This window comes from Opisthocomus hoazin, chromosome 12 (genome assembly GCF_030867145.1).
Source record: "Opisthocomus hoazin isolate bOpiHoa1 chromosome 12, bOpiHoa1.hap1, whole genome shotgun sequence".
NCBI classification, from domain to species: Eukaryota; Metazoa; Chordata; class Aves; order Opisthocomiformes; family Opisthocomidae; genus Opisthocomus; species Opisthocomus hoazin.
Genome location: NC_134425.1, coordinates 2,152,889 through 2,169,598, shown reverse-complemented (window position 1 = coordinate 2,169,598; position 16,710 = coordinate 2,152,889). Strand labels below are relative to the sequence as shown.

The following is a 16,710-nucleotide window of genomic DNA, read 5'->3' as shown; positions in this document are numbered from 1 at the left end:
TGCTGGAAGGGTTTCACCAAGGATTTATGATTTGCAACAGAACAGCCGCCCTTTCTGACATTGCTTTAAAATTTACAGTGTCCTTATTTGCAGGTGTTATTTTTATTTTTTAATGGCTGCGTAAGTGCACTCCATCGATAAGTCTTTAGCCCAGCTGAAGAAAACTTCCTTCCAAAGAACTGTTGTGCGTGCCATAATCACAAGACGGTTCACCAGGACACTGCTCCTTCCCGGCAGCTTTGGAGCTGCTGTCACCTCCTGCCCAGACTCCGGGACATCTCCGAGGACAACAGCCACCACCTCCTCCTCACCCCACTTGGCACCGGTGCCCCACTGATTCGAGGGTCCGTATCATGGGCTCAGACCAAACTCACACGCATGGAAATAAGTTTTAGGTCAGACTTGAGGTCAGGATCGCTTCCTCTTCTTCATCCCCGCTTGGTGGGCAACCACCTAGTGCTACCCCAGCCAAAGGGGCGGTGATACCGAGCCTGCCGCCCTCGCCAGCGGGTCCAGCTCCTCGGTGTCCCTCAGTGCTTTGGAAATACAATGGCTACCAGCTCCCACGACACTAACTGCATCGCTTAACGTGCTCCTGAAACAGTCGGGTTCGCTTGGGTGAGGGTGGGAGAAAGACCAGGGCACCGACAGAAGGATTAAAGCAAATTACTGGTTCTGTGTGTAGGGCTTTTGCTCACAGCTAAAGGTAAGAACGTCTTGCACTGCTCCGAGTTTCTTCAGATTACATATTTCATGCCACTTCTTTATCCCTGAAATGATTTGCACAACAGTGAGCTACACTGGCAAGACAGAAACATAAAGCAGAAATTTTGCACTCAGCAAAATCAGTCCCAGCCTGGGGCACCAGAACTCGTTCTGGAGATGGGGAGCGCAAGGACAGCCAGCCAAGTTCTCCCTCTCACTGATCATAAAGAGTCCTGGCTTGCTGAAGTGTTCAATGCCTGAAGAGGGAGGAGGAGGAGGGGGAGGAACTATTTTACAATCTCAGATTATAAACTTCTTGGAGTGCTCATCTGAAGCCTGGGGGAAAAAAAAACAAACCCAAAGCACGAAGCGGCAATCGCACACTGCTTCAAAAAAAGTCCAACCCACATGTGACAACCCTACTTCAAGCCCAAACACTCCAGCCTCTCCATTTAAAAGGTTCCAGAAGAAACATTTGCCACTGAGTCCGTTAGGGTTTACAGTCTTTGCTTGCTGTTAAATTCTAATCCTGCTCAGCTGCAGCAACCAGTGATGCCGGGAAGTCCTCCGGCTTCTCTACGTTATTAGCCTTAACTGCTCCACTGTTTAGAAATCAGATTAAACCTTCCTGCTTTCAATATCATGGAAAAGGAGTTTGTTTTCATGTCCCTATCAGCTTTTTGAGTTTTATTTCATCCCTTTTGACTCTGCGCTCTGTATATCACAGTTCGCTCCCTCCTCCGGCCTCTACTTACGGGAGCTCGTACGCAGACGGACAGACCGGCATCTGCCTGTAATTACAGACACCCTCAGCTCTGCCTCTGGCAAAGCTCCTCGCAGGTTGCACAACCCCCGTGGAGCAGTTTTCCAACCTCCCCAGCTCATTAGCAAGGGAAGCGCAGGGCTGCGTGGGCTCCGGCGCTGCCTTTGGTGCGGGAATGTTAACGGGCAGCTGCCTGCAGCCCGGCGCGCGCCGGCCCCCATCGCCGCTCGACTCCTGGGAAGGCAAGATTTGCCAAAAACTGGGATCCAGCAATTAGGGAAAGCCCAGAGTCCATAAACAGACCCGCAGGTGAGCGCTACGCCACTACCATGCATCCTGCTGCCCGGCAAACGCGCGGCAATCACGAGCGTTTCACACGTTAAACTCGGGGAGCCGTTTAATCCCGAGGTGCCAAACCTGACCCTCTCTGCAGCACGGCACGAAGGTATCTGGGGAAAAGGTGAGACGGCTCGAACCGCCGCGCTGCCACGAGGAAGTCTGGAGCCCGTCAAAAGGGTTACGCGGGGCGAAACGCGACTGCCCAGAGCGCGGCGGAGACCTGCGGGGAAGGCAGTGCAGGGAAACGCAAGCGGCCGGGCGAGGGACGTCTCCTCCAAAGGAAAAGAAGTTGAATTACGCCTTCACTTTGTTAAGAAGCTTTTTCTGCAGTGTTGTTTTCTCTGCAAACATCCAAACACCTGTAAATGCTGTAGTAAGAGCGGTGACGTTGACAGGGGCTTCAGCAGCGGGAACTGAAGCCCCATTCGGAGCCCTTGGACAGTGCCTTCAGCAACGCTGGGCTTTTGGGTTTACTGGCGAGCGCTCCCACCAACTCCACTCCAAGAGGAGATGCTGAATGTGGGTGCTGACCTAAGATTTGTTTTGTTTGTTTCTGAGATTTTTAAACCTTTTCACTCAGTACTAGCTCCCTATTCAACATAAAAATTACAGATGCTTCTTGCCACCAGCTTTCCAAGCCCCGCACAAGCGAAGCCAAAAGCAAGCCCTGCTCGCTGTCCCTCTGTCCCAGCTCTCCGCCCGGCCCTACAGTTGTCAGCGGTTGGGTTACAGGACGAGGCTGGGGACATTTCCAACAGCAGATTCTCTACGATCCGCTTCTAGAAAGAACAGCGGACTTCAAAAGCAATGAGGCGTATCAAGGACTAATTTTAATTTACCAAGACTCATCTTAAGAAGCCTCTTCTGGAGATCTGAGAGGCATCCAAAGCTCCCTTAAGCGGTGCTTATGTCAGAGACAGGGCACGGGAGGGAAGCAGGGAACCGGTATCCAGGAAGCACGTAACGTCACGGACACTGAATCCCATCTCCCACAGATGGGTACACAGGGCGAGATGAATCCAAGATGGGCGAACACGGCCATCGCTCCCACCCAGCAAACCCTGGGCAGCACTAATAGCGAAAGCTCTCCCACAAAGCCCTGCCCATGACCCAGCGTGAGGGCCACGGGAAGGAGCAACCAGCAGCCCCAGCCTTGCGCGCCGTGATCCTGGTCACCGTGACTCTTCATGACCAACACCCCGAGCTGCCAACCAGCTGATGTCACTTTCATCACCGTCATCATCATTGCGTGGTTCTGGACAGCAAGATCTTGTCCATCACTAACCCAACGAGAGCACAAACCAACAGCAAATGTGGTAATTAAGGTGCACAAATTACGGTGGTAAGTGAAGATTATAATTAAATGTAGCACATAATCAAATGTATTCCTATTGACACTGCTCCCGCACCACAGCACTCACAAGACACCTTCAAACTGTTCTGAAACAGTGATGACTTCTTGGAAAACTGGGCCATCATCAAAAATCAGCTTTCCTTCTAGTCAGGCAAATAAAAACTCTGGGTCAGATTCAAGGCTAAACCCCACTCCCACCTGAAACCACATAATTCCACGTGGCACCTCGTTCCACGTCGCCTTAGCCCTGTTCTTCGTCAAAACACACTCTTCCTCACACTCCAGATGTTTTGCACCTTCCTCTAGTGCTCGAGAAACAACACAGACATCAGGCAGAAGGAGAAGCTCCGACATCTCTCGGGAAACAGCCCCTCTGCACCCCTCTTTGGCCCAACAGGCACATACATCTGCTCGCGCGTCCCCACGTCCCTCGACAGGCTGTCAGGAGACCCTGTCTGCCACTCGTTTCCACGACACCAACACTGCTCATCAGCTTTCCCAGAGACGTCCTTCAGCAAGCAATTTGATACTTTTCTCCAATTCTGAACCAAAAGACGTTGTGACATTAGAAATTCCCCTAAGTTCTATATTCAGCTGTGATATTTAGACAGCGCTTTACAAATATGCCCAATACGCAGTACGCTGGTCAGCCACGGTACTTCAGTCATCGACGGAGTAAGAAAATAGGGTTTGCTTTTGAAATTCTTAGACTTCTAGTCTGTCTGGTTCAATTTTCTCTTTCACACAGGTCAGAACCAGCATTTTTAGGGGGGGGAAAAAAAAAGAAAAAAAATCAGCAGAGGCGAAAAACCTGCCTCGACACTGCAATTGCACCGTTAACACCTAGCAGGGACTCATTTCCAGGCACACAACGCCTGTATGTTTTCTAGCCTCTTTTAGGAGTTTTACTTAATAAATACTTTGCTTAATAAATAATTTACTTAATAAATATTTTTGCTATCCACAAACTCCCAAACCAGCCCTGGTTCTTCTCAAAGGACATTTGTCCAGGCTTCAAAGGGAGTCACCACCACCCGCAGGACTCTCTCAGCACTGGGGACTCTGCCAACCTCCCAAGGCGTCCTCCAGCCTCAGGGGAAGGGGACGAGCTGAACGTCTCCATACCCACAGGCCAGAGGCTCTGCTCCTTCCAGAGCCGGGTGCTTGCTGATGTTTTAGCTCCACTTAGTGGACAGCAAGACTCGTTTAAAGCGTTGCCTTCCTCTTGAAGCTACCGCTCTGCTCAAAATGTTGAGGACAACAGAGATCTTCTCCACCCCGATCAGCGTCAGCCTGGTTCACGATCCGCAGCTAAAACAACGCCAGGTAAAATGCCAAGCCTGAATTCCAGCAAACGCTTACCTTGGTAGCAGAGGGGACCGGGGCTTTGGTTTTTCTTTCTCCTTCTCACGTTCCCTGTCCCTGTCCCGGTCTCGGTCCCTGTCCCGGTCCCTGTGCTGCCTGTCTTTTTCATCTCTCTTCACTCGTTCTCTCTCGCGTTCCCACTCTTCCTTCCGCCGCTGGCGTTCCTTGTCACGCTCCCGTTCCCTTTCTCGTTCTCGCTCCCGCTGGCGACGCTCCCGTTCCCGCTCTCGCTCCCTCTCGCGTTCCCTTTCTCGTTGTCTGTTCTCTCTTTCCCTTTCTCGTTCTCGCTCTCTTTCCTTTGAAAAGAAAAAGAGAAATCGTCGTGACACTGCGGTAGCGTCTCCTAACGAAGCGGGCAGGCGGGTTTCACAGTCCTGGAGCACGAGCAACCACACGCGCCCTCCCATCTTAGAGCAAAGCACCGAGCTCAGCACCGAGCTCAGCACCCCGGAGCCTGCTGGCCAGCGCTGTCTGCCGAGCAGGCAGCAAGTGGAGAGGAACAAAACACCGCATCATGTTCATCACAGCTGTAATTTTCAAAGACGACAGTCAAAGATTAATTTGGCTTATTAAATAAACGTATTGATGTTCACAAGTATTTACTCTCATTGCTAATCATGTTTTTTTTCAAAGTCCTGTGCAGCCTGCTGTAGGTGACCCTGCTTCGGCAGGAGGGTTGGACTAGATGACCCACAGAGGTCCTTTCCAACCCCTACCATTCTGTGATTCTGTAACAAGCTAATTAACTTTGCAAGCACCATGAAAATAATTGACAGTGTAACAATAGTGAGGACAGGCTCCTGTTTATGCACTGCTTCTGCAGAACAGCGAGGTCTTGCAGCACAAGGAAAGCCACTTGTCAAAGGATGTGACAAAGACCAGCGAAAAGCTCCCCACGGGACTCAGAATTTTTGCCACTCCTCTTGGGGCACAACAGTTTGCACGAGGGCAAAAGGAAGCGGAGGGAAAGGGCTCACAGCCTTACTTCCACCGAGCTCCACACCTTACAGCAGGGCAAGGCCAAGCAGCTGCATCTGGGATTGTAGCAGCTGGCTGGATGCTTTCCTTGTCTGACTCCATCAACCAACGTGCAGCTCCACCAGTGGTGGACAGTCGTGCCGGAGCCTCCGTCCGCACACAAAGCACGGGTTATTTCCTGGAAACTCCCTCCCTCTCCAACATCCCCAGGAACGGATGCAGATGCGGCCACTAGCGCTGCACAGCTGCCTGGGGTGCAGAGGAGCAGCCAGGGCACTTGAAGGGGAACCATCTTCCCACCCCAGACACGCTCCTGCCTTCATCACGCTGAAAGAGAACATCCTCCCACCCCTGCACCTAGCACGCGTTCTGTGCAGTAATTCAGATTTAACTGTCTGTAAGATGAAGCTTCTTGAACATAGATGAAAAGTCCCATTGCAGCCACCGCACTGCAAGCAGGACAGGCACCAGAAGGACCTGGAAGAAAGCTGAAAGGAAAAGCACAAAAGGGGCATTACCTTACTTACTCTGTAGTTACGGTACGGATCTGGGTCTGTATATTGAACCCTGAAATTCTCATACTGCCCACCACGCCAGAACCGTTCTATTTCATAGTCATAATAAGGATCTGTGTAGGGATCAAGCCTACAATGAAAAACAGGGAAGGTTAGAAAGGGAAATATCACCTTGTCGCTGCACAGAAACGCTACGTGTTCTAGGTCAGGTCTTAGTCACTGTGCACTGACAAGGAAAAACACGTTCAACGGAGTCTGACCGCACAAAGTGGTTTATTTTCTACATATCCCAGACAGACAGAAACAGTCTTTATAAAAAAGTGAAGCTAATCAGAGAAAAGCACAAACCTTTCTCGATAAACACAACACGAGAAACACTCTGAACCAAATTCAGCCTTCAAATCAATGCGGTAAAAACGCAGAAACACCATTTGCTTTTTTGCAGGCACTCCAAAACGTACGCGAACGTAACGGAACACGTTTTGCCTCATTGATTCAGAGCTGCGTTTTCTGCCCATGCACACAGAGCTACCCTCAAGCACCCTCACGTCAGAAGCGGAACGGGCGGTGATCTCCCTGCCTCCGGAGGCGATGGGTGCATCCCAGTGCCACCAGCGCAGGACACGAGCTGTTGCTGAGCTTTCCACTGGGAGAAGCCAAGCTTCGGGGGCAGGCCAGCGAGGCTCTGCCCCTACGCCTGGAGTTACCCCGTGCAATGAAGGCACCCACAGCACCAGCTGATCTTCTCCAGTGGAAAAGAGGTGCTGGCCCTCCAGCACACGAACGAACTGGCAAGCACGCGGCACACCCTGCTCAACTGCAAAATTGTCATTACTTTTGGGGAGGAAAACGATTTGAAACCCACCCTCCTTAAATCTGCAACGTTTCCTCCATTTGATGATTTCCACCAACATTATCTGATGTTTTTAATTCATGTACTCAACAACAGCCAAGCCCTGCCAGCCACCTGGAGGGAAAATATCAGATCCACTGTAAAGATGGGGAGGTGGGTACAGGAGACGAGAAACTTCCAGGGCCACAGAGGAGTCAGTGGCAGAACTAAGATCAGAAAACAAGTGCTCCCAACTTCCAGATTATCCGTAACGAGACTCTGATTCATAAGTAAGAGGAATAAAGGGCCCACTTCTGCATTTTAAGAAGTGCCAAATAATCTAAACCAAAGACGTTAAGTGCTGCCCTGCAAGTCAAGCAGCTGTATTTCTTTTGGTGCTTTTAAATGGCTTAAGATTTCTATTTTTGACTGAAACGATAAGCCAAGGGGAAGAGTACCAGGGAATCTTGAATACTGATGCTTAATTCAGCAAACTCCTGATGCCAACCAGACAACAGCCTGGATTTAGTGACATCAGGTGTCGAAAGAGACACAAAAAAAATCTCAAGCTATACCAAAAAGGTAACTCTTTCCTTTTCAAGACAGCCTCAAATCTAAATCTCCCCATTCGTTTCCTATAATTGTGGACTTTTTACTCATTTAAACAAGCGTCACTGCTGTGCATTTAGATAATTCAGAGCTTAAAGCCTTAGGCAAATACTTGGTGTCACCCCAAAAATCAAATACCTCCGTTCAGTTCATCAAGCGCCCACCACGCCTGACGGGACAGCGGTCTGTGGCCTAGGAAGTTTTGAGTGCAATGGAGAAAGGAAAGGGAATATTTTCTTACAATTGCAACAGTACTGGAATCAAAGACCTGCTTACCCATAGTTAATGTTTTCTTTGATGTCCACCTCCCTATAGTTTTTCAAAAAAGAAAAAGGGATTCATGAACTATTTAGACACGTCATTTGTCACAAGACAGTCCTGAAAGCATTTACTACATCCCAGCTGCACCACCAGTGGTTAGTTTGCTGCGAGGTGTCAAGCTGTGCAATAAGTGTGCGTGTGTGTGAGAAAAATCACCATTTTCTAGAGTTTACAGCAGCAGCAACTTAGCAAATTTTACCTTTACACACAGTGAAGATATTTTAATGCCACCGTCTGGTTATACACAAAGGTGCTTGAATTTTCAGGAATTCCATTTGTTTCATTGCTTCTGTTTAACACTGGCTACATGCAATACACTTTGTTCTTGACTATATGAAAAAACAAGAAGTCCTGTACCTAATGAAACAATTCTTATAACATCAGGGAGGCAGTGGCATAGCACAACTAGAGTGCTGATGTTAGTTTTTGTATACCATCATAAAATAAATATACTAATATGGTTAACCCGCAGAGCGCTGGTGAGAATATGTCCCAGGGGCAACTGTAAACCTCCTCTTCCAAGACACAGACCAGTTCCTACACAGGAAAAAATTAATATGGGGCTACTGGTTCGTTACAGTCTGCAGAACTGAGTAGCTGGCTTCTTTTTAAGATGGGGAAAGGAACTGCACTCCAGAGCAAATCAAAGAGTACTGAACAAAAGATTAACCTGCCCCTTTTCAGATTTTTTTCTTTTCAGTTCATCCACTCTAAATCAGACAGAACCAAGCCCTGCAAACTCTTTCTCTGAGTAGAAATAACCCATGATCTGCGCACACAGGAAGAACAGAGGATGTGTGAGAAACATCCACCTGTATTCCTGCAGAACACAAGCCTCTCTCAAAAACCGTTTTTCCATTCCATTTCTTGGCTCAAGTACTACTAAGCAAGTCTCTCAGAGCTGGCTTCTTCATCCTTGCACCTTCTTCTGCCCGCTCTCAGTCACGACAGGAGTGTGTCTGAGGTCTCCAACGTTTTATGTTTTACCTCCTTTAAAAAAACCTAAAAAAAACCGCCGAAACACTTCAGTTTAGGGTGTTTGCTTTGGCCCAGGCCGTGCCCTGGCAGCTAACAGGTTTGCCTTCTGACCAGTGTCTTACAACAGAGTTTCTCTTGGACTGATCAAGATGTTTGTTAAGACCAGCTGCTGTGCCAATGCCCTTGCAAATAAACATGCAGCTGGTCAAGACAGTACGACTGCTGCCCTGAGGCTCTTGGACACTCAGCATACTCCAACTTTGCAACCTCAGCTTTGGCATTTTGAAAGTCTCCCAGGTTTGAATACGAAAAACAAGAGGAAAGAAGTCAGCACTGGCATGAGGCAGGCAATGCACAGCTCGACAGTGTCCTTGAGGGACCAGTATGCCAACGACACCGAAGGCAGAAAGGTTTAAAGACGACTGTAAAGGAAGGTAGCGTTGGACTGGAGTGAGCAGAGGCAGCTCAAGATTTTAACCGGCGTACACACTGCTTAATGGAAGTTGTTTCCAATTTCTGAAGTGAGAGTTCCTCCAGACCAGGGGAACAAGTTAACTGCAGACTGCCATACAGCACTACACTTCCCACCCATCTAATCCACACAGCAAAAACGAGACTGCATCTTACGCCTGATCTCTGACGTCTCTGGTGATGCGGTAATTCCAGTCGCGGAAAAACTCGTTTTCTTTGTCAAATTCACGCTCGTCTTCTCCAATAGTCACAGTGAACCTCTTCTCCTCAAAGTCAGGCTCCTGCTCTTTTCTTATAGTTGCCTTCTTTAATACCTGCCATAAAATAAAAGTAAAAACACTGTAAAGAGAGAACATTTCTGAGGCACAGAGAAACTGCAGTATTAAAGCCCCTTCACTTTGGAGAAACCCGCTCTTCAACTAAAGCATCCTTCTGCTCAGGTCTTACGAATGTGCAGGACACAGGCCTTTTCCTGACACAGAAAGTGTATTTCACTATTCCCTCAGCTCAGAACAGCAGCAGACAGGCAATACGAGTTTCTCACCTGCTGACCCCATTTTCTGAAATGATCAGACACACAGATCCCGTAGGTGCTACAGAAAAAGGTACTGAAGTAAGGGAAACCACATCAGCTTCAAAAGTTTTGCTTTGTGGAGGGCTCCACTTCAGGACCACAAACTTTCTCTTGCTCATGTTAATATAAAAAAAAAAAAACACACAAAAAAACCTGGATGCCAGCTCCTCTTGACTGTATAACAACTGCGATACACACGAAGGTGCAGTTGACAGGTTGAAAGGCAAAAAGGAAGGCTCCTTCAAAAGAGCAGGACTCTACGTGCTCCAGAAGAGCTCTTCTAGCACCCTGCTCTCAATGAAAGAGGCCAGTGGATCCTGGCACCAGTCAGCACGCTTCCTGAGGATGCCCTTTACCTCTTTAGCGTGGCGGAGTCCTCTCTCCCAGGCACTTTCTGTTGGAGGGTCTGGAGGAGGTGGAGGTAAGATCTCATCAACGACTGGCCCTCCCTGTTAGAGAAGGGAGAGGAGGAAGGAGACAGACACTTGGCATTAGTTATAAGTAGCAAACTCCTGCTTTGTAAACTGTTACCCCAGAGTACCTCCAGACACTCCGGAAATGTGTCAGCAGGACATAAGCTGGGACACACACGGAAAATTACTCCCCTCTACTAGCAACTTCAAGACCATCTTCTAAAAATCACGTATCCACTGCATGTATTGAATTTTGCTGAAGTACTAGCTCAAATAAAATCTTCGCTTCTCCTACATCAGGAGACAAAAGCTATGTGCAGAAGCCATAAATTCCCAGAAAAGCTGTCCATACCCAAGGGTTGGCTGGCATCAGGGGGTGAGGGCCGATAGGAGGAGCTCCATTCGGGGAGAACGGCTCAGGCTTGGAGATCAACGAGTAGTTTCCTTTGTCATTCACACCAGGATGAATAAATCGACAGTTCATGCCCCAAGTGCAGTGACCTGTGGAAATACAGTTCTGTTAGATCTCATATCCCTGCAGCAAGTGTTTGTTCAGCCCCACAACCATTTAAAAGCCATCAAGGAATAATGCTCTTTCAGACATGAGACTTTTCTTCTCTCCAATTTCCTTGAGATTTACCTGTTCTCATACGCATGGAAGGATGCTTGCCACCCCTCACCTTCCCAGAGAGGACAAACAGATCCAGTCACAGATGGATAAATGCACGAGAACCTTATTCTAGGGGGGAGGAGGGAGGGATGGATGCATACACACCATTAAGCACATGCAGTAATAATACTATGAACTCTTCAAGTCTTCTTAATGACAAACGCTTCAAATTAGGAGCTCTGCCTTCTACGGAAAACAATAAATATAACCTGACAGCAAAGAAAGCATCACCGTGCATTCAAAGCAAACAGCTCTCTGGTGAGGCATCGAGTACATCCAAGTTTTCTCTCCAGCTGACTCCCCAGGCTTGCCAGCACGAAGCGGGAAGAGAGACATCGCTATGGAAGGCAGCAGATGAATCTGCCCATCAGCTTCAGGTACCACCCCCAAAGAGACACTCACACTCAGGGGTCTCTAACAACTAACCTCCCAACTTTATTTTAGCTTGCCTTAGAAACAGCACCCTTTTTTTTTTTGCCCCCCTCTGGCATTCCACTCAACATCAGGCAACAGACAGTGTGCAGGTTTCCCAGCTCCTTAGGCTCCTTCCAGTTGTTGCCCACCTCTGCTCACCGTGAAATTTCTCTTGTTTCCAGAGGGTTGGGACTAGATGACCCACAGAGGTCCCTTCCAACCCCTACCATTCTGTGATTCAGACACCTGCATCACAAAGTCACCGCTAATTCTGTGCTAGCTTGGGCATTAGCCCATTGACTTGAGAGGCAACGGAGCAGGTAACACCGCTGTGGCCCAAGGAGGAATCCCTGATCTCGGCTGGCAGGGCAACACGTCAGAAATTCGCACTGCACCTGGGTCCCTGGAAACACTCCTCATCAGTCACAGAATCACAGAATCAGAGAATGGTAGGGGTTGGAAGGGACCTCTGTGGGTCATCTAGTCCAACCCTCCTGCCGAAGCAGGGTCACCTACAGTAGGTTGTAGAGGACCTTGTCCAGGCGGGTCTTGAATATCTCCAGAGAAGGAGACTCCACAGCCTCCCTGGGCAGCCTGGGCCAGGGCTCCGTCACCCTCAGAGGGAAGAAGTTCTTCCTTGGGTTCAGCTGGAGCTTCCTCTGCTTCAGTTTGTGCCCGTTGCCCCTTGTCCTGTCACTGGGCACCACTGAAAAGAGCTTGGCCCCCCAGATTAACCACGAACTGGTTTGCTCTGTCAGAGGTAACACCCAATGCTCTGTACCGTCAGACTCCAGGAGAGCCCAAATCCCTTTGCAACACATCCTTTCTCCGTGCCCGAGCAGCGGGTGTAGCGGCACCCAGACACCCACGCAAACACCCACTACTCCTGCTGAAGTGTCAAGGGGAACGGTTACCCGGACAAGTGAGGGGCCCTGCTGCACACGTCGAGGTGGCTACACATCAAGCTACTTCCCTGGAAGGCTTTGTGAGCTACTCATTCGTGCCACTGGACAGATGCAGCCAAGGAGTGCTCCTCAGACACAGCGAGGACAACAACCTGAATGGCTTCAAGGTCCGAGGCGAGCAGCGCCCGATGTCCCCTGTGACAATAAAGCCTGCAAGGGACGGGCGAGAGTGGGTGTCAACGCTGTCTGAACCCACGCCAAATCAAAGCACAACAACGGTGGCAGGAGATCCTGCAGCCTGAACTGCGACCCCGGCAAACATCTCCCTGCTGCACGGAGGCGTACGTCACGCCAAGGGTTCAGGAACAAACAGCTGTCCTCGCCGAGGGACTTCCCTGTGCCACCACCAGCACCAACACGTTTGTGTCTCGCGTCTCAGCACGGGCAGAAACCTCAAGAGCGGAAGACGTTCAGGAAGCCGGGTATGTGACATCTGACGGTCACGGCTCCGGAAACCCCCCGAGCCGTTCCCGACGCTGCCAACGCCGCCGACGCAAGGAATGAGAGACTCCACCCTGTTCTCCACCCTGCTTTTAATTTCAGATTTTCCTAAGCTGTTTGCAGGGCGATTGTAAATAAAACCAAGTAAATGAGCAAACATTGAGTGAGAGGAAGCTGAAGAAAGTGGAAGAGACCTATAATCAGCTTAAATAAGAAAATTTTTATAAAACCTACTCTCTACACTAAAATAATTGCAGGATAGTCTAAGATAGCTGCTGTGCAGTTGCACAAACTTTGGGGAATGTCCTATTAAGAATATAAAAAATACAATTGTTTAAATTTAAAAATCTCAAGTCTTCTCATCTGCAGTACAAAATATGTTTTACGATTTCCCACCCCTATTCCCCCCAGCTGAGCCTGACAATCCCATCCTACTTCAGAAATGTGGTATCTGATACAGCGTGGAGCAATCTTCCACGCTGAGGAGAAAGCTTCTCCTTACACGAAGATTATTTTTTCCCAGCTGACCGCTTCCTCAGCGCAGTGGAAGCAGCGGCCACTCGCACGTCCCACCCTGCCAGGGCCAGCATCACCCCCGGAGCGCGCCGTCTCGCTGGGGTTTCTGGGTTGCTTGTGGAAAGAGCTATGTGCGAGCCTCCAACACCAGACACCACGACAAAGGCAACGCAGCAGCCTGCTCAAGATGCATCTGCAGGGGCTACGGAGGCTCGGCAGGCGTCAACACGATGTCACATCTGTATTTCTTATCAGGAAACAGTATTTCTAGCCCTACTTTTGATTTTTAAATTTCATCAAATGTCTTAATAACTGGGAAAGCGAGACGGATATGGGACTGCAAGAAACAATTACATTTTGGCAAGGCATGAGCTTGGTAAGAAATAACGAGTATTTGTCATTTTTGTTTTCCACGGAATCACCTCTAAGCAATAGCTGGTTGTTAAATCAGCCCAAGCAGCTTTACTCCATGCTGTTTAAAAACACCAGCGGTTTTTCCTTTATTTGCTTCTACCGGCCTCACCATACTCAGGGCAAAGCCATTTTTGCATATTGGCTCTATGTAAACTTGGCATCCGGCCACCGAGGAACAGAAAGGTGACAGTGAGGACGCCTGGGGCAGAGTTTATCACAGAATCACAGAATAGTAGGGGTTGGAAGGGACCTCTGTGGGTCATCTAGTCCAACCCTGCTGCCGAAGCAGGGTCACCTACAGTCGGTTGTAGAGGACCTTGTCCAGGCGGGGCTTGAATATCTCCAGAGAAGGAGACTCCACAGCCTCCCTGGGCAGCCTGGGCCAGGGCTCCGTCACCCTCAGAGGGAAGAGGGTCACGTAGCCAGGAGCTTAACAGGTACAAAACCAAACAGCAAAAATCCCAGCCTCTTTGGTTTTCTGCCACCGTTACGGCACATCTTTACCTTTCATGAAGAATCGGCAGGTGGGACGTGGCCTCACTTTTCTGTCGCTGGGGTCTTTAACTTCTCCTTCTTCCAAGTCATCATCCTGGAACAGACAGACAAGCTGACATTTCACGCGGTGCATTTTCTGCAGCGACTTGACATTTCACAGTGTGGTCAAATATCAGTCACTGCAGACACACCGTGGAGCACAACACAAGAGCAACACAAAGTTACAATGAACACCCCATGTGCTGCTACAGACAGGAAGATGCAGCAGCTCCGGTGTTTCAAAGGTGACTGCAAAACCCTTCGGGCATTCCGGACGGCCGGGTGCCGCAGACCAGACCACAGACCAAGGCTTCAAGCTGGGTCATTTTACCAGATCCATGCTTAAAGGCTCAAAACCAACAGTGGATTAAGTTCTCCGACCTCAGCTGAACAAGGCTCGCTGTGCGCTTTTAGCCAACAGCATGCACAAGGCAGTTAGAGGTGGCCTCGTGCTTTTTTTGAGGCAAATGAGCTAAATTGCTTTACCTTTCCTTCCCGCAGGCTAACAGCACGCACACCGACAGCTATGACGGCTCTGCTGGCACGGGGTAATACCACTGCCCTTCGGAGCCCTTAAACTGGGTTGTCCCCTGCTCAGCAGTCCTGTCATCCCTATTTAGCTCAAGCCAATTCCTTCTACTCACTGATTTAAAATAGCTAGTAGTATTCCTGCGTTAATGCAATAACCCAGCACAGACATCACGCATCTATCTATACACGAAGTTCTTAAGGACGACTGCTATGACAATAACTGATGATAAAATGCTTCCCCAGAAAGCTGAGCGACAGGCTCACACACAAGCTTTTCAGGAAAAAGTCATCCATCTTTCTTCCAGTCCTCTCAGGCAACAGCTTGGCACCTTCCCTTCTACTCCTCGGCTCCACACAGCAGTGGTGAATCAGCTCAAAGAAAACTCCGCATCATCCCTAGGCACAGCAGCCCCAGGAAGAAATTCTGGGAGATCGAGGGTGCTTCAAAGACCGAGAACCACAGGGGATAAGTGTGAAATAACAGTCATGAAACACCTCCAGAAGAAAGTTCTTGAAATGTTAAAGTATTTTGCCTTTGTTCTCCAGGGAAAATGAACCTTCCCTGGCTTCATGAGGCTGCACCCGTAAAGTCACAAGGAGCTAGCAAGAGGTGGCGATGCAGAAGGCAAAGGCGTACGTGACCAGAGAGCTGTCAGAGGTATCTGGCCAGGAAATCAGTTCTTTATCCTAAAAGGCAGCCTGGCCTTCCCTGGTCTGCCCCCGTTTCACCGCCACGGAAGGTTTCAGCACATGAAACACGTCTGAGGAGCGAGCATCTGGTGGAGGCCTTCCCCTTGCGCGGCAGTCGCAGCAACCCTGTGGCAGTGACAGCAGCTGTCTACAGGGAAAAGGTTGGGGAAGTTGTGTACTTTGATCAATTTAGCAGCTGGAAAGGAGGAAAAAACCATCACTTGGCTGTAGATGAACAAAGGATGTGCAGAGAGACAGGTTAGCAGCCTCTTCTGCTGCATTCCTCCGAGGGCAATATAAGGAGAGCTCTCCTGAACAAGAGCGGGTTTTACAAACTACACATATATTCAAATTAAAATTTGCATTAATATCACCCCCCCAAGACAGAACTCTGAAAGTGGAATAAAATGTAGAGATTTAACAGCTTCCCCCATTCAACGACGCGCGAGTGGTATAAGCAGCTCCACTCCACGTCTTTCAAAAGAGCTGTGTGAAGCCTTTGCAAATGCTGCACTCGAACAAAAGGGAAAGTATTTATTTCTGTGAGGTCTCCTTGGAATCCAGCAGCTGGGAACTCTGCGATGAGTTAACGTATGAAAACCAGAGTACAGATTCATCTTGTGCTTTGTAAGGAAAGCGCTCCCAAGAATGCCTGAGACTCTAAAGGCAAGCATTCATATTTTAATCAAGAAGCAGGCATGGAATTGGGACTGCAGGAATTTCTTTCCCCTGCCTGAACTCTCACACTGACATTCCTCCTAACTGAATCAGAAACACACAAAACTTTTGGAAAACACGTCACTGCTTAATGAAATCACCTACCAGAATGGGCACGAAGAAGAAAAAACAACGTGGTGTCGTCCTAACCAACAGAACTCGTCAAAGCACCACTGGAGGAAAAAACACATGATATCTGACTCCTGAGGAGGGTCCCTCCCGCGACGCCCTGCCAGCTGCCCCAGCACGTGGCCAGGTCAGCTACGTGGCAACGGGGATGGGCAGGCAACACCCTCTGCCAGGTCCGAACACTCCTCTCCTTGGCGGAGCGGCTGCACCACTGACACCTTCCTTCCACAGCCCACCGAGTCCCTGCCTGGTCACCAGGACAGGCGCAGAGCCATCGAATCCGAAGCATGGAACGCGTTGGGATGGAACCTGAACCGTCAGAGGCCACCCAGCCCAACCGCCCTACAGCGAGCAGGGACATCTTCAACTGGATCAGGTTGATCTGAGCCCCGTTCAACCTGGCCTGGAATGCTTCCAGGGATGGGGCATCAACCACCTCGCTGGGAAACCTGGGCCAGGGTTTCACCACCCT

The 16,710-nt window shown here is 49.4% G+C and overlaps 1 protein-coding gene across 1 annotated transcript in view; it reads right to left on the bottom strand.

Moving 5' to 3' along the window:
* ZC3H18 (zinc finger CCCH-type containing 18) overlaps positions 1–16,710 on the bottom strand; it is a 47,852-nt gene that overhangs the window by 19,727 nt on the left and 11,415 nt on the right. The window contains exons 3-9 of the mRNA XM_075433405.1: positions 14,142–14,226; positions 10,570–10,718; positions 10,161–10,253; positions 9,387–9,544; positions 7,737–7,769; positions 6,023–6,149; positions 4,524–4,822 (exon numbers count right to left, since the gene is read on the bottom strand). Of these exons, the coding sequence (XP_075289520.1) occupies positions 4,524–4,822; positions 6,023–6,149; positions 7,737–7,769; positions 9,387–9,544; positions 10,161–10,253; positions 10,570–10,718; positions 14,142–14,226 (944 nt within the window). The remainder of the gene's footprint in view (positions 1–4,523; positions 4,823–6,022; positions 6,150–7,736; positions 7,770–9,386; positions 9,545–10,160; positions 10,254–10,569; positions 10,719–14,141; positions 14,227–16,710) is intronic.